The sequence below is a fragment of the Lynx rufus genome, unplaced genomic scaffold (assembly GCF_022079265.1).
Source record: "Lynx rufus isolate CCGP_SWC_20201006 ecotype Redwood Valley unplaced genomic scaffold, mLynRuf1.p SCAF_9, whole genome shotgun sequence".
In the NCBI taxonomy this organism is placed as follows: domain Eukaryota; kingdom Metazoa; phylum Chordata; class Mammalia; order Carnivora; family Felidae; genus Lynx; species Lynx rufus.
In genome coordinates, this window is record NW_025814897.1 from 30,549,504 (window position 1) to 30,565,623 (window position 16,120).

General features: G+C 50.5%; 1 protein-coding gene across 1 annotated transcript in view; it reads right to left on the bottom strand.

The window, feature by feature from the left end:
* Nucleotides 1–1,662: 1,662 nt before the first annotated feature.
* IGSF9B (immunoglobulin superfamily member 9B) overlaps nt 1,663–16,120 on the bottom strand; it is a 47,262-nt gene continuing 32,804 nt past the window's right edge. The window contains exons 16-20 of the mRNA XM_047070018.1: nt 14,892–15,053; nt 14,472–14,517; nt 12,249–13,898; nt 4,459–4,580; nt 1,663–1,871 (exon numbers count right to left, since the gene is read on the bottom strand). Coding sequence (XP_046925974.1) covers nt 1,663–1,871; nt 4,459–4,580; nt 12,249–13,898; nt 14,472–14,517; nt 14,892–15,053 — 2,189 coding nt within the window. The remainder of the gene's footprint in view (nt 1,872–4,458; nt 4,581–12,248; nt 13,899–14,471; nt 14,518–14,891; nt 15,054–16,120) is intronic.

Consider the following 16,120-nt stretch of genomic DNA (forward strand, 5'->3'; position numbering starts at 1 on the left):
AGCAGGTAACTGGGGAGAGGTAGATGTCCCCAAACCCACCAAGACAACAGCACCAAGAAGGAAATACTTCAAGGAACCTGAGAGCCACCTTTATTCCCAGGTAGTCAGAACACAGGCTCCTGCATAAGAAGAAGGGAAAGAGCAGATGCACCCCTATCCATCTTCAGGACCTTCTGTCCTGCTCTTGGGCAGCACCATTATCTTACTGGAGATGCATCTTTAGTCACTGTAAGATGACTGCACAGAAGCTTCTGGGTGCTAATAGTTTGAACTAGGACAAGATTTTGGCAGAAAAAGGACCAGAACCCAGGCCCCTACCTATAACCCTTCTACCTTCATCCCTTTGCCTCAGCCAGTTCCACAGAAATAAAACTGAGGGAAGAGAGGGGATCCAGAGTTGCCCCAGAATCTGGAAATCTGAGGCACCCTAGCTTCATGTGATCCCATCCTGTTGGAGCTTGGGTCCACGGAATGCAGGAGGGCCCAGGGCAAAGAAGAGTCTGCAGGCAGCATGTGGAGAGATGGAAAGGAGACGCAGGCGGGCTCCCCACAAGTGGCAATTAATCAATCTGGGGAATTAGCTCCCACAAAAGGAAAGGAGGAATCCAATCAGTGCCTTTGGAGCAGCGCTCCAGAGGGTGCTGAGCCAGAGGCAGGATATAAATAGAGCCGCGGCAGCTTGGTGTTCAGAACAGATGGCTCCAGAACGGGAAGCCCTTTGGCCACAGGGCTTCTGGCCCTGGCTGGACCAAAGGGGACTGACGAATCAGCTCGAGTTTGTGCATCAGGACCTGCTTCTTGGCCCCACTGCTAAGCAGCTTCTACTTCCACAGCATGGGACAAACTGTGGAAGGAAGAAAGATGCCAGTCTGGCCCTTTGCTGGCTACCCTTTCTTCACCCAGGAACCAAGAAATAAAGGCTTGTGTTTAGTTCTGTGGTAACTCATTGCTGAACCCCCAAAGCAGGCAGCTAGAAAGCATTGGAAGACCCATTTCTGCTCTGGACAGGAGAAGGTAGAGTTCAGCTGAGAAGCCATGAATCCTGTTTCAGAAGGAAGAATACCCAGGACGGATATCAGATGCCCAGCTGGCTCTCAGCCAGTCCTACTCACAAACCCCAGCAGTATGCTGCCCTCTACCTCCTTCCTTCACTGACCACAGAAATAAACAGCACTTTGCTTCAATGTACATATATATACATAGAGAAGCCCACAAACTACATACATATGCATTTGTATCTATATCTATATATATGTAGATTTGGAAGATGGGGTGGAAGTCCAGCCCTCTTCCAGGATTTGAGAAACTGAAACACAAGCAGAGAGCAGTAAAAGCCATTGCTTTCCCCTTCTTCACTTCCAAAGATATTTGAAGAGGTGAGAAAAATCAAGCCAGGGAAGAGGGGAGAGGTGGGAAGGAGGCAGATCTCTCCCTGTCCCTGGTTCACTTTCTGATCTCTACCTACAGGTCTGCCCCTGGCCTTCTGTCCCGAAAGTGAGACCGGATGGCCAGGATTCAGAGGTTCCACTCTGGCCAGAGGCAGAATGAACAGAACAAAGGTCAGAGCAGCCCCAGAAACTGCCTGCCTGCTGGCACACCCTCATCCTCCCTTGCCCCTCAGCCCAGCACTGCCACTCAGGGAACACTTAGAGTTGTGTCGTGTCACAGCAGGGTGGCATGGCCAGGGTCATCATGATCCACGCTGTTGAGAATCGCCGTCTGGTCTTCTGGAAGCTGGCGGTGGCACAGGTCTGAGAGGCGGGCAAAAGGGTCAGGCCGAGAGTGTCTCTTCTTCTTTCGGAGGCAGACGGCTTCATCGGGCCACAGAACCTGGGAGTCTGGAAGCTGCTGAGCCTGGGAGGCAGAACCGTCTAGAGAGAAGGGAACAGGTGCACCAAACAAATGGGAAGAAAATAAAGTGGGTGAAAAGGAAGATTGTCACCTCACACACTCACCTTTTTCATCTGCTGGGACACCTATCCTGGGCTTTCTAGTATGACAGCAAGAATCGCTGAGTGTAGCAGGGCCTGGAGGCCACTATAGCAGAGATCCCCATGTTGGTTATATGGGTAACCAACCACATACATTTGCTCCCTGCTTGTACTGAGCTGAGAAAGTAGGATAGTAGGATAGGTCTAGTCAATTGGCATTTTTTAATCTTTTATTTAATATTTAGTATATTTGTTTAAATCTGTTATCTAGTAGTTACTAGAAATACTTTTATTTTTATTACAGTAATATCAGTATTTTTTAGTGCCACTTGGGTACCAAGCATCATTCTAGGTGTTGGGGATCAAGGTATCTAAGAATGGGTTGGGACTCATTTTTTCACCCCTCCCCTGCCCCCCCCCCCCCCAGAAATGGTGGACTTTGCCCAAGATTTCAATCCCTGCAATAGAACCAGGCCTGGCGCTTCCAAGACTTCTAGGGCCACTCCTGTGCCTCATGGGCCTTCTGCAGAAAAGGCAGTAAAGCGCTGGGTTTCTAGAAGATTATACTTAAATGTGGGGTGAGGAGGAAGAAACAAACATTACAGACTTAAAAAATACAGAAATGAAATTTTCAGATACTGATAGCAGCACAAAGAAAGCTGAAAACAGGGCCATGTGAGAGCCAATGACTGATGCACACTTCTACTCTTGGAAGGAGTCATGCCTGAGTCTTAAATGGAGCCTTCTGAAGCTCCGAGGGAGAAGTGTTACCAACAGAAGGAAGGGCAAATGTGAAACCCCTGGGTTAAGAGCCAATGTGCCACATTTCAAAGACAGAAGGCTATTGCAGATGAAGCAGAATGAACAGAGAACAGAGACAGGAAAGACAGAGAAGAGTATCGTAAGCAGTTTGAAATCTGCTCTGGTTGCAGCAGGAAATTTCTGGAAGGTTTTAATCAGGTGTGTGTTCATGTGTTCATGTGTGTATGTGTGTGTGCACACTGCCATGGCTGAAAGAGGATGCTATTACATTTTCTAAAGATCACTTCAGTTTCTGGGTGTAGAATATATTATAGAAGGAGCGAGGATGGAGCAGGATAACCAGTGAGGCAATAATCAGGGTGGGGATGAGAGTAACTCAGAATTTAGTTTTAGCAGTTGAGGTGGATTTAGGATATACTGTAAAAGTTGGGCCTGCAGACCTTACCAAGTAGATTGCACAGGACACGTGAGAGCAAGAAAAGCAAGGCTGAAGGAGCCCGAGCAGTGAGGTAGGCAGCAGTGCCATTTGTGAGGTTGGGGGAGAAGTGAAGAGATGCAGATTTGGAGAGGATAATCAATAACTTTATTTTGGACATTTCAAAGGCTTATAAAACATCTAAGCACATGTTCAACAGACAACTGGAAATATGAGACTTGTGCTTATGGAAGAGACTGGGGCTAAAAACATTTGGGAGCCATCAACATATTATGGGGCACAGGACACTGTAACAGAACAAGAGGGAAAAAAACTGATGTGGCTCTTTTTGTTAAAAAAAAAAAATAGATATGTACGTAGTGGGTACATGTGTCTTCAACTGCAATGAGCTTAAATAGGTTGAACATTCGGCTTTGGGCTCAATTTCTCACCCAAACCCTAAAAAAAAGCTTCTTCCTCTTCTCTGCCTCAGGACTCCCATCTATAAACTAATAGGATAATAGCACCACCCAAAGGCTAACTGAGAGACAAGTGCTCACTGTCTTCCAGAGAGTCCAGGGGCCTCTGCAGGACACTTTCCCAGTCTCCAAAGAAAGTTACTCTCCAGTGGTTATTAAAGATCTGCAAGGAAACTGTGCAGCTGTCTTTTTTTGACAGCCTATCATAAGATTCCTAAAACTATTGGTAAAAAGTACATGATAAATATTAAAGAGTTTTCTAAGTGTAAAAAAGGGCTGAATTATTTTTGCACAATCTTAGAAGCCATCTATCACTGGTGGATAAACAGACATATTTCAATGGAAATGTCCTTTATACGAGGTAAGGAGATTTCATTCTATCTCACTGAGAAAAGTTTGGTCATCCAGCAGAGGCTGGGTCCATGCCACAATGTCCCTTAAGCACTGAGTAGGACCCCATAATTCCCATGTCCAACTAAAAGGTCTGAAATAATAGAGAAGAAATATATAAGGAGATAGGGATATTTCCAAAAGGCATATTACAAAAAAGAAAAGAAAATATGCTATTTATGGTATTTATGCTAAAAAAAAATATGCTATTTAGGTCATGATCTATAGTTCATGAGTTTGAGCCCCACATCGGGCTCTGTGCTGAAAGCTTGGAGCCTGGAGCCTGCTTCGGATTCTGTGTCTCCCTCCTCTGCCCCTCCGCTGCTTGCACTCTGTGTCATTCTCTCTTTCTCTCTCTCTCAAAAATAAACATTAAAAAAAAATTTTTTTAATTCTAGAGAAAACCCAAGGTTGGGATCCTGAGCCAAACAATCCCATAATAAAGGCAGAGAGAACTGGAAAGAGAGAATCCGCCGTTTACCGGATCGTTTCTTTGACTTCGAAGAGCCCTTGGATGACTTTTTGGGCTTCTTTATCCGTTGGTATTTCAGAGCCTCCAGCCTCTCAGGTGCAGCAGCATGCCCAGGTGCAGGTGGATGTGTTCTGGAAGGGACAATTAGAGAGGCACAGGTCAGCTCCCAGAAAAGGAAGCTTTTGAAGAGGGGCTGGAAGAAAACCACATAGCCGACCCACAGGAGGACAGAGTACAGTTCTATGGAGTCCCAGGTATCCACAATGTTTCCTTGACATCAGCCTCTTGATTGCTCCTGGAAGGGAGAAAACCCAGTAGAAAGCTCCAGCAGTGGGAGGCCTACCTCAGATGGAAACCAGAAGACCTAAGAGAGGGAGAGAGAAACTTTAATAGTGAGCCCCAGCCCATATCACTCAAACATGGAGGAGGAAGGTCAGAGAAGAAAGCAGCTTCAATGTCCAAAGCTCTCAGAAATCCTCACAAGCAAGACCTTTAAGTGAAAAGTAAAAAGGCAGATTAAAGCAGTAGGTGAGTAATCCCACCCCAATTAATTGTCCTCCTCCAAAAAGAGAAGGCCAGGTCTAAATGAGAAACCCAATATCAAGTGAGATGGAGGTGCATAAAACCCAGCTTCTTTGGGCTTCTTCCTCTCCATCTATAAAAGGCAGGCAGAGCCCCAGCAGCTAAAAGTAACAGATACTTGCCATCTACCAACATTTCAGCAGGAGTGTCTCCCTGACCTTCTGCAATCTAGGCTCAGATGCCATCAGCCGTGTAAGCAAATAAAAGGTAAAAATAGATTATGATGGTTAGCGTCCAAATTCCTTGCCATCAGTAGCAAGTGTCTAGTGAATCTCTACATTTTAAGATTCAGTAGAGAAACCAGGGCTGGGAGAGACACCATGTATATCAGTCTCTCCTTCTCCCCCAGCTGCAGAATGGATGCTGTCATTTGCCTGATGGATCAACTACGAGGTTAGAACAAAGTCCACAATTTGACTGGAGCCTGTGCAGCCCATGTGACAAAGGGAACCAAAGGTAGCTGGGAGGATGGACTGTCTGTGACAATCTGTGCATACTGGAGAGAATTTTTCAAAAGTCATAAAAGCAAATCTAGAAGACTTGTATGTTATAAATGTCATTTCTTCTCAAAGTAAGCCAAACTCGGAGCCTGAGGAATAAAGGGAGAGAGAGAGGAGTCGCTCTTTCTTTCCCGCCGGTGCTGGCTTTAGCACACCATCAGGGAAGTAGGGACATTCTAGGACCATGGTGGACTGAGGTGAATCACACTCTTCCTCAATCCCCACATCTCCTTTTTCCATCTCCGTCACAACTGGTTTTGGGTAAATTCTGATTAAAGGGAGTAGGACAGCCAACCCTGTGAGGGGAAAAGAAGTCCCCAGTGGTGAGCAACAAGCAATTTGAGATCGAACAACAAATGACAGCAGGATGGGAGGTCTGCAGCCCCATCTCCCCAGTATTGGCCACATTTGTGGGGATGAAGGAAGAAAAAACTTACAGACTAATTGTTGATAAGACTCTGGTCTCTGGGGTTTCCTGAATTAACTGGCAATGAAGCAACCTCCATCTTCTTTGATGGATATCATCAGTCCACAGTCTTTTAGTAAATAAAGTATCAAGACTCTCCTCCAAATTTCAGGTCAGAAACAACTTGTAGATTTCCCCCTGATAGCACAGGGCTAGGGGGCCCCACCTACATGCACACACAGGCAACACATGGTCTCATCTCGTAGAGAAGTCCAACTCACCAATAGAAGTCAGTCTTCCATCCCCAAAGCCCCAACCCACCAATTCCCCATCCCCTCCTCTTTTAAACTCTACCCACAGAGATCCTATATAGCAGGTGCTGCTGCCAGGGAATCTGGAAGGCAGGCAAAGGGTAGAGATGGCCAGGGTATGAGGGAGCATGACTTTGCACTGCTGGTAGAATGTCCTCACCCCCTTCTCATCCTTGACTAGAACTTCTTCAGCTGCCTAAAAGGAAAATCAAAGGTATGAATCTGCCCATTCAGTTTACCTCTCCCCTGGTCTTGGCCAGCCTTTTCAGAAAGACCACACAAGGTGAATGATGCATGGTCTGAAGAGGCATACGACAAGCAAGTGGACCCAGAGAGCAGTGTTTAAATGACATAATCCAGGGTGACCTATGAGGGCATAAGAGAAACTGGTTCAGGATGCCCCGAAAATTCCTAGGGATTCTCCAAGCCAGGTAAAACATCCAGAGATATATGAAAATTAACATATCATTACTTTTATCATTTCCCTTATATAGCATTTATTTACCACTTACCATGTCAAGTACTGATCTATGTTTTTTACAATAGTTCTCTTTAATCCTTGCAACAACCTTAAAAGGTATATTCTATACTGATCCTATTTTTTTTCATAGGGAGAAACTGAATGTGGAGGGTTAAGCAGCTTGTCTGATAATCCAGTTATTATGTGATAGAGCCAAGATTCTCAACATTAGGCTAAACTGCTCTTCTAACTTCTTCCTAAAGAAAACAGGTACAGAATCTATCTAGAAGAAAAACAGTGCTTCCATACCTCACCTGAGAAATCAGTGTGCTCTGCTGTTATAGTCATTGACAATCTCCGTTTCAGTGGCACAGTCAGGGTAAGACAGACCAGGGATTGGAAAAAGCTGACTGATGTTGTATCTTCAAGCAAAAATTCCCAAACGGTAATGATCCATTGAGAAGGATAAGCCAAATTTCCCTTGTGAAACAGCCAAGCTCCAGCCCTTCCAGGACACCTGCTGTCCACCTGTTTTTGCTTTGGGCTCAGGGCTCAAACACAGAAACATGACAGAAGGCTCCTCGAGGTACCAAGACACTCTATGGATGCAGGAGAAAAAAATAAAATAAAAGCAAGTGTGTCTGGAAGGGGTGGGGTGTAAAATGGATCTTTATTTTAAGCAAATTATACAGAAAAGACACATGGAATGTGGTCCAACAAACTTTACCTGCATCATGTAAAGCCTTTTGGAATCAAACTGCCTCTCTTTTCTAGGAAGGGTGACCTTATCCCCAGTCAAGCTCACAGCAGGAACTATCAGATAATGACATTTGGGTGATGGTGTCTCTCAAGACAGTGGGAAGCTTGGGTTAAGCAACTTCATCCTATCCCTGGAATAAAGTTGGTACGTGAATTTGAGGTTGACCAGTAGGTTACCCTGTTAGAACAGCATCCAACCCTGGGCTCTCCAAGAAATGGAGGTCACAGTTCTCTTCCCAAACTCAATTCTTCTAAAATCCAGCAAATTCTGGGGCTCTCCTTCTCCCAGGAAGTAAGAATATGAGGTCTAAAAGCCTAAGGGATTTTCTGGATCTTCCTTGTCATATGGGGTTTCCCCTAATCTCCAGTGCTCTGTCCCAGTGATGTCTCTCTGCAGTTCAGAACCACCAAAGAATGCCTGGAATTTACTTTCTCACTTTCTCTCTCTCTCTCTCTCTTTTCATAAAATCCATATGAAACCCAAATCACAATCATTTAGCCCAGGGGCCTTGGTTGCTTAGCTCTGTGCTTACCCAGAATAGTGAAGAAAAGACACAGTCAAAAAGGTTCAAAAAGCAGGCAGAGCCACAGGACAGAAAAGTTAAAATCCATGGGACATTTCCCACTCTTACTGCCCTGAGGGCTGACCATTCCAACACAGTTTGCAGCTGCCCATCCCAGTCAGCAGAGGCAGTGATTTAAGGAGCGTTTTCATCCTCTTCATGATTGCCTGACAGCAGACTCTGCTTGTCTGACCTTAGACTAGAGCAGAGGCTGAGGAAATCCACTCACATACGAGGCATAGCCAGGAAAAAGGTCACTTCATTCTCCATATACAAACCAGAAAGCCAGGATTGTGGAGGTCAGCGTCCACCCAGCGTCCACCCCACTTTCTAGTGGGGTCAGAACTCAGTGTTTGGCCTCAGAACTCAGGAGAGATTTGTTTCCAAATGGGAGCTCCTTCCTGCAGTTCACCCAGGAAAAGGGGGCCCATCCATCCTCCCAGACCCACCTGATAGAGGCCAAAGTCGGCACTAACAGGACAGGGGATTCAAGGGTGGTGTGAGAAGAGGGTTGCTACTGGTATGAGAGAGGGAGCCGAGAGAAGCACTAGCCTCCCAGACGGCCACAGAAGGGGCAGGTCCACTCAATACAACTCCCCGCTCTGAGGTGGGAGTTGGGAAGAGGAGAAAAAGGGGAGAGAGAGAGGAGGAGGAGAGGCGGGAAGACAACTGCAGGTTTGGGGAAAAGGAACAGGAGAGAGACTGAAGGAAACAGGAACAGAGCGAGAACGAACGTAGACAAGACGTGTCACATCTTCTCCAAGCAAGACCGAGTGGAGACACATGCAAAGGCGCAGCATGAAGACAGCGTCTGAAGAGGAGCCTGACGCTTCCCAATGGCCCCAGCAGCTACCGCGCCCAGGGAGCTCTCAGCAAGCAGGAGTGAGCGGTGGCTCTTGCTGCCCAGCACCATCAAGGTCTAACTCCGAGGCTGCGGGAAGCACTTTATTCTCCTAGGCTGGGGATACTGGCCAGGCCCCAAGGAACCAAATCTCCCTCGTCGCTGCCCTTGGTTTCTGGGTTTGCCACAGCAGTGAGAGTATGATAGCTCAGCTCTCAGACCTGGCACAGCGGGGACATTGTGGAGACAGGGATCAACAGCTGGGTGAGGGGAATGGCAGTAACAATGGGGAATGAGGTCCAGGCATTTTCCAAGAGAGGAGTGAGAACTGGTCTTGGTGCTATCACCTCTCTGGGCGTGACAGAGGGGTCATAACTAGGGTTCAGGGAGAGAGAGTAATGAAGGTGGAGGATGGTCCAGTCACCATCCCCTGGAGCACCCACCCAGTAGGCCACAGGAGGCTCCTCATGAAGGAAGGCTCATAACTACTTCCTGACACCCTCCCTGCTCTCTCCAGTACTAATGGCTACACTGTGGCACCCAACCAGCAGCAGACACGATCCCAGGGCCTCTTGGCTGCTACAATTTTATAGCTACAGATCATAAAGAAATGGCACAGCATCCCAGTCCTCCTTATGGGAGGCCACTCTTATGACTGAAGATTTATAGTTCTGAGTTTGGATAATCAGCCTCCCTTGACATCACTAGGTGGGCAAGGGATGCAGATGCTTCTCACCTAGAGAAACCAGGAGGCTCTCCTGACTCCACACTGCTTGTTCCCAGAAGTACAGCCAATGGCGTCCATGGAAAAAAGAAGTATCTTAGTCACCATGAGAGACAGTGAGTCTCAGGTGACCCTAAGCCTCTGTAAGGGACTCAATACCCCTCTAAAATGCCCAAGTTCCTAGATTTCCACCTGGGAGAATGCCAGAAGAGGACCAACCTCAGTGGAGAGCAGAGCGCAGTGCTTTACTGCTCAATTTCTTCCTGCCCAGGGGAAGCCTGTCCTCTCTCCCTGGGAAGATCCTCCCAAGACCCTAGAGCTGTGACCCAAGGAGATCAGGAGTGACTACTACAGGGACCTTGGAAGCTATGTAAGCCTGAGGGCGAGGTCCACATCTCAGTCCTGTAACAACCAAGATGAGCTATAGAGGGCAAGGAACATGGGAAGTGGTGACATTTCCCTGCCCTTGCCCTCACAGGACTACAGGCGACCTGGTCCTAAGGAAGACCCAGCTATTGAGGGAAGGAACTGGGCCACACCCCAACCCTGTGCTCCTTGAGAATATTAGTAAGATCCCAAGAAGACTGTGAGGGACCAGCAACCCGAGGGGAAGATCTGAGTCTCTGCAGGGGTCTAGGAAGGAAAGGGGTGGTGCTATGCCTGAGGGCAGAAGGGGGTCTGTTTCTGGATATGAGTGTGGCCCTGATGTTTCCAGAGGTGCAGAGATGCAAAGCAGATTTAGGCATTCTAGGCCCCTTGGGGTACATGCAGGGTCTCAGGGGGCTTCTGTGGGAGGCCCTGGGTGTGTTGGCAGCAGGGATCTGAGTGAGGAAAACTGCAGAGAGGCTCTGGGACAGGCTTGGCATGTGGGGTGGGAATCAGAAGCTGCAGCTAGGCGGTGCCCGAGCGTGGCCTGGTGAGGCTGTTGGAGCAGCATGATGTGGGGAACCCAGAAGCCGTGGGAACAGAGCAGCAGAGGCTGCCGCCCACAGAGGGGGTGAGGGGACATGGTTTGGATTCCCCTGTAAAGGAAGCGATGGCCCTGCCGAAGCCCCGTCCGCCTGTCCACCCCCCCGCCCCACCCCAGCCGCGGAGCTCCCTTACCTATTGAGCTGAGGAGAGGCTTGTCTCGACAACACTGCCCAGATAGCTGAGATCAATCAGAAACAAAGCAGTTATCAACACGGGCCGTGGGGGAACCACCCACGCACACCCAGAGGGGAGGAGGGGAGGAGCACAGGGGCCAGAGAACCACAAGCGAGGCCAGAGAATGGGGTGAGGGGAAGGAGAGGAGAGAGACAGAGAACCAGACGGCACGATGGACGAGGCAGATGGGCGCTGCACAAAGCACAGACAGGGCTGCGGCGCACAGCATCTCCTGCACAGACAGAGGCACGGGGTCCCGTGGGCGCGCCACGCCTGGCATCCTAGCTAGAGCTCTCCTCCACCTTCTCCACCTGCCAGGAGCAGGGGGGAGTGGGAGGGGAGGCTGTACTTCCAGGTACCAGAGAGGGTGGGAGTGCATGGGGCAGGGGAAGGGCGCTGGGCTCCCTCCTCTCCAACCGCCTCCCATCCTGCCTACCACCAGACCAGCCTCCTCTGGAACACTCTGCTCCCCTGCACAGGCGGCCACATCAAGAAAAGAGACCAAAGGACGGAACCAGAGAGAAATAGAGAGTGGGAGGGAGGGCAGGAGGGACCAGGGGCACTACAGAGATGTGGTAAGCCCTTTGGAGCAAGTCGGGCCAACCCAAAGAAGATGGAGAAGGAAGAAAGACAGACAGAAAACCAGACTTGAGGAGGAAGGAAGGGGGAGGGGGAGGAGGAGGAGGAAGAGGAGGGCCAGGGAAGAAAGATGAGAGAAAGAGAGGCACAGACGGGCATCCAGGCTGACTCTGGTACCTGGAATACCAGCTGCTACAGTTTAGTGTGTGCCCTCTCAGGCAGGCTGGTCGCAGGAGCTTGTCTGTTTGTCTGTCTGTCTGTCTGCGGCTTCCTGCGAGGCACACAGGTTGGGGTAGGGTATGTGGCTCCGGGCACACAGTTCACAGGCCTGAGATTTTGCTGCTAGCCTCCAGGATGCGCCCCCTGGAGAGTCTGTGGGAGGGGCCCGGTGCTCTCTAGGCTGCTATGGGCAGGAGATTGGGAAGAGGAGCCCCAGGCCTGGTGGTCCAGGGAAATGAGGCTTCAGGGTCCTGCTTAGCAGGGAGGACAGCCCAGGGAAGGGAAGGAGGCTGGATACAAGGTCTCTGGGTAAACCCTGGAACCACCCCCAAAGTCAGGATCACGGGGATATGGAGAGCTCTCCACTCTAAGAGTAACTGAGGTGACCCCTCACTCGGACACACCACACCCTCCTCTCCTTGCCCACGTGTGTCCATTCCGCATCACCCTGGGGGCCTCCTGAGATCTCTGGGCTGGGTAGAGAAGATCCCTCATGCTCCTGGCAGGGTACCTGGGCAGGTAAGCCCCACCTTCAACCCCATGACCACACCCTGTCGATGCCAAGACCAGAACTCTCCCGAAGGGATGCTGCACCGTGTCCAGACAAGCCCTGTCATTTGGGTTGATGGAAGGGGTGGAGGGCAGGTAAGGAATGGGGGGTGAAAGATGACCAGGTGGAGGTGGGCAGGAGAAACCAGCTCACACTCACCCTGAAGTAGGTAATGGCGGTGGGGGGGGCTCTGGTCTGAGCAGCTCCTCCCCCATCCTTCGAGGGGAAGGCGTCTGTCCAAACACATCCAGGTTGTCCGCAGGCCCTGCAGGGCCTGGCGGAGGGGAGGGGTAGCCTGTGGCCAGAGTGGTGAAGCCCATGGTGGGCCGGTAGCTGGGGCTCCCGCTGCGGCTGCTCTGGGAAGGGGAGCCGGTGGATGGCGTGGACTTGCGAGAGAAGCTGACAGCGGCCGGTGGCTGCAGGGTGATCTCCGACATTTCTGCCTGCTGCAGGAGGCCCGGGCGGGGCCGGGCCCGGGCGGCAAGCTCAGGGGAGCCGGTGCGGGAGCTCAGGGGACTTTGGGTCAGAGGCGAGAGCCGGGAGGGCTGTAGCACCACTTGATGTAAACTGGGCTCGGCGCGCCTGGCCTGCCGGGGGCTGGGCCGGGGCCGGGGCTGGGGCTCGTACCACCGGGTGTCCAGGCCAAATGTGCTGGGGCCACTGTGCCCCCCCGGCTCAGCCGGCTCGGGGTAAGGCAACACGGGTATGCCCATACCTTGGCTGGTATGTCTTAGCTGCCCTTGGCTCACCAGAGGTTGCATAGGTCTGTCCTGCCACTTAGCAGAGGCCGGTGCTGGGACGGGGCCTCTGCCCGGCGACTTGCCTGCCCAGCCCTTGGGCGCCTCCAGAGACAAGATGCCCGGGTAGGCCGCGGGCACCTGCAAGGAGGTGGGGGGCAGTCCTCGAGGGAGGCAAGCCTTGGGCTGCAGACTCTCGGCTACGTCACAGGGGTGCAGCTGGTGGGGAAACATCATGGCCGGGGTTTCCAGTCCCCCAAAGGGGAATTCTGGCCGACCCCAGGGCTCAGGGGAGCGCCCTCCCGTGGGTGTCTGAGTCAAGGGCAGCGTGCTGTTGGAAGCGTTCTCTCCGTTTTCCTCAGGAATGGTGGGGTGGCCAAAAGGCCCCTCAGTATGCAGGGGCGGGGAGGACATGACAGAGCTCAAGGGGCTGCCCACTTCTGGCATGTAGAAGGGCGGTGGCTCCACCTCCCCAGGGCTGCTGCTGCTGAGGTACCCATAATACTGGCCATGGTGGAAGGGCCGGGGGGCGGGAGGTCTGGCTTGGCCTGTGGCCTGGAGCCGACCTTCCAGGCCGCCGGGGCCCTCCAGCCCACGGGGCTGGAACCGAGGGCTGTATGCTGGTGGTGGCAGGTAGGACTCCTGGCTGGATGACAGAGGGGTCAGCTGGGACTTCAAGGCAGCCACAGATGTGGGCACCAGCGGGTCCTCATTCTCCTCATCTGACTGGCGGAACTCAGGGTACATGTCCGTCTCCTCGGCAAAGGGAAAGCCCTCAATGCGCCTGCTCTTCATCGAGGGCTCCATCTCAGAGGGATCCATCACGAAGCGGCCATCAGGGCCTCTGCTGATGAGCTCAATGGGTGTCGTGGCCTCAGCCTCAGCCTCAGCCTTGGCCACGCTGTACTTCTTGCTGCTGATGGCCCTCTTGGTCTTCTTGTACAATGACAGCTCTTTCTCCCGGGTGGGACTCAGCATCCTCTTGGCTGCTGGCTGGCCTTGGTCATCAGAGGACTCTGATGGGGCCCGGAGAGTGCGGATGCTCTCAGGGCTCACCTTGCCAGATGACAGGCTGTGGGGGTGAGTGAAGGAGCCGGAGTGTGAGGCAGGGCACACCTGCTCCTGTACTTCTTTTTCTTCTCTTAACAAACAACCACAAACACCTAAGATAATACTATGGAAAAGGGGTGCAGATGGGCTGCATATTTTGGCATGAAATACCTTGGCCAACTCTCCACTGTTTAAATGTGTGCTGGCCATTTTTTGAATGAACACCCACATTTCTACTTTCATTCTGCCCTGCCCTTACTGTCTGCCACACTCTGTCTAGTCACCTTCATTTCCAGGGTGTTCAAGCAATGCAAGCCCATCTTAATATTAACTTAAGCAAAACACACTATGAACGCAAATCTATTAGGATGAAAAAAAATAACAAACACGTTCCAAAGCTAAGGAGATTATCTGCTAATTTGGACTGTCCACTCCACTGCTCCCTCTGTTAATGTGGACAACTTAAAATTACCGTGCAGATCAGTTAACAGCAAACAATTTGGAAACACTTGTCTTGGGGCTGAGTGAGACAAACCACCTGCCTGTCTCCACCCTCAACCCTCTGCCCATACACCACAACAGCAGGAGCACTTACGGAGACTCCAAGCTCTTTCTGCAGTGAGTGATGGAGAGTGGAGGATCTGGAAGGAAAAAGAAGGGGAAGAGACCCTACTGAGGCCAGGGATACAAAATTTATCTCAGGTGTCCTCAGGGGCTGGAGCAAAGCCACATAGGACAGCAAGCCCTTCCAATGTTAGGCATCTTTGGGTCCAGTCCAGAGTCCTGTGCCCACCACTACACCTGCCTTCTCTCTTATTCTGGCCCCAGCACACCCTCCCCAGCATCCTTCTTCCTTACTCCCTCTTCCAGATCAAGTCCTGCTGGTAGTTCTACCCATAAGATTCCAATTTCCCTTTTTTTTGAGGGAGACCATGCTAAAAGTGGACCTTCTCTCCCAATGGGGAGCATTTGAAACTGAGCCAGGTAGAGCAGGGTGGTGGGGGCAAACACCCACCTTTTTTGCGCTTGAGCTTACGCTTGCGCTGCTTGTTGACAAAGCAGGCGGCCAGGGTGCTGAACAGGATGGCAGCTGCCAAGAAGCAGATGGTAGCTACGATTCCAGCCAACACAGGCCGAGCTAGCCCGTCATCGGTCAGGTCCGGCTGTGGGAAGATGTCTGCAGGGAGGGGCGAGGAACACACATGACTCCCTACCTCCCTCCCATAACAGCCCCCACCTACACTGACAACTAGCTCCCAAGTATTTTCCCTACCTCTGTAGAACAGACAATGTTAAAGCTCAGGCTCCATGTTCAACTCTAGCACTTGAAAAGGTTTGTATAGATGGGGAAGAGACAGAAAAGACTAGTTTATGGAAGTCAAGTGATACCTACAGAGCTTGTAAAGAAGAAATCACATCTATACCTTACCCCATAAGGGTAATAATTTCAATAATAATCTATAGTTGGCTACTGCTGTTTGCAAAGGGCTCTCATGCATATTACCTGATACCCTCAAATGAGACAGAGCACATGCTATTGCTCTCATTTTCTAAAGTAAAGAAACTGTCATGGCAGAGTTTGAGCAACTTGCTTACATAGATACTACAGATCAGTGCCCAAACCACAACACTGCTACTCTGACCTCCTGTTGGTATTTTCTGCCTTCTGCTATGTCATCTTAACAAAATGAGAGTGTAGATGTGAAGGTACCTTGAGGGAAAAATGCTATAGCAGGGAGAAGAGGTTGTGACCACAGAATTCAGATCTGTCTATTTCTAAGTCATTATAGCACAACTAAGCAACTTCTACAGGCAAGGTTAGCACGTCCTGGTCATCTCAAGTTCAGAATACTGGAGCTAGCACAGACATTCAACACAGGTCCCACTTCATTTTACAGGTAAAGAAGTGAGTTTCACTTTGTGCCCAAATCCACACAGCTTGTTAGTGGAGCCAGGACTAGACCCCATCTATTGTACCCTACTTCAAAGTCAGTTATAACAGTAAGTGCCACTTTTTAGGTTCTGTGCAGTCTGATATATTTGGCTGGAACCCATTGTTATGGTGATATAACGATGGATGAAAATAACCCAAATCACACTGATGAGTTGAGTTGGCAAATGAATGCTACAGCTTTTAGGAATGGGGGGGGGGTGGGGGCTGAGGTTGCTGCACCTTCATTCACTCATGGGGAATCTTCCCTGTACACAGAATAGTTCACTGATGAAAACCTTCACATCTTCTAT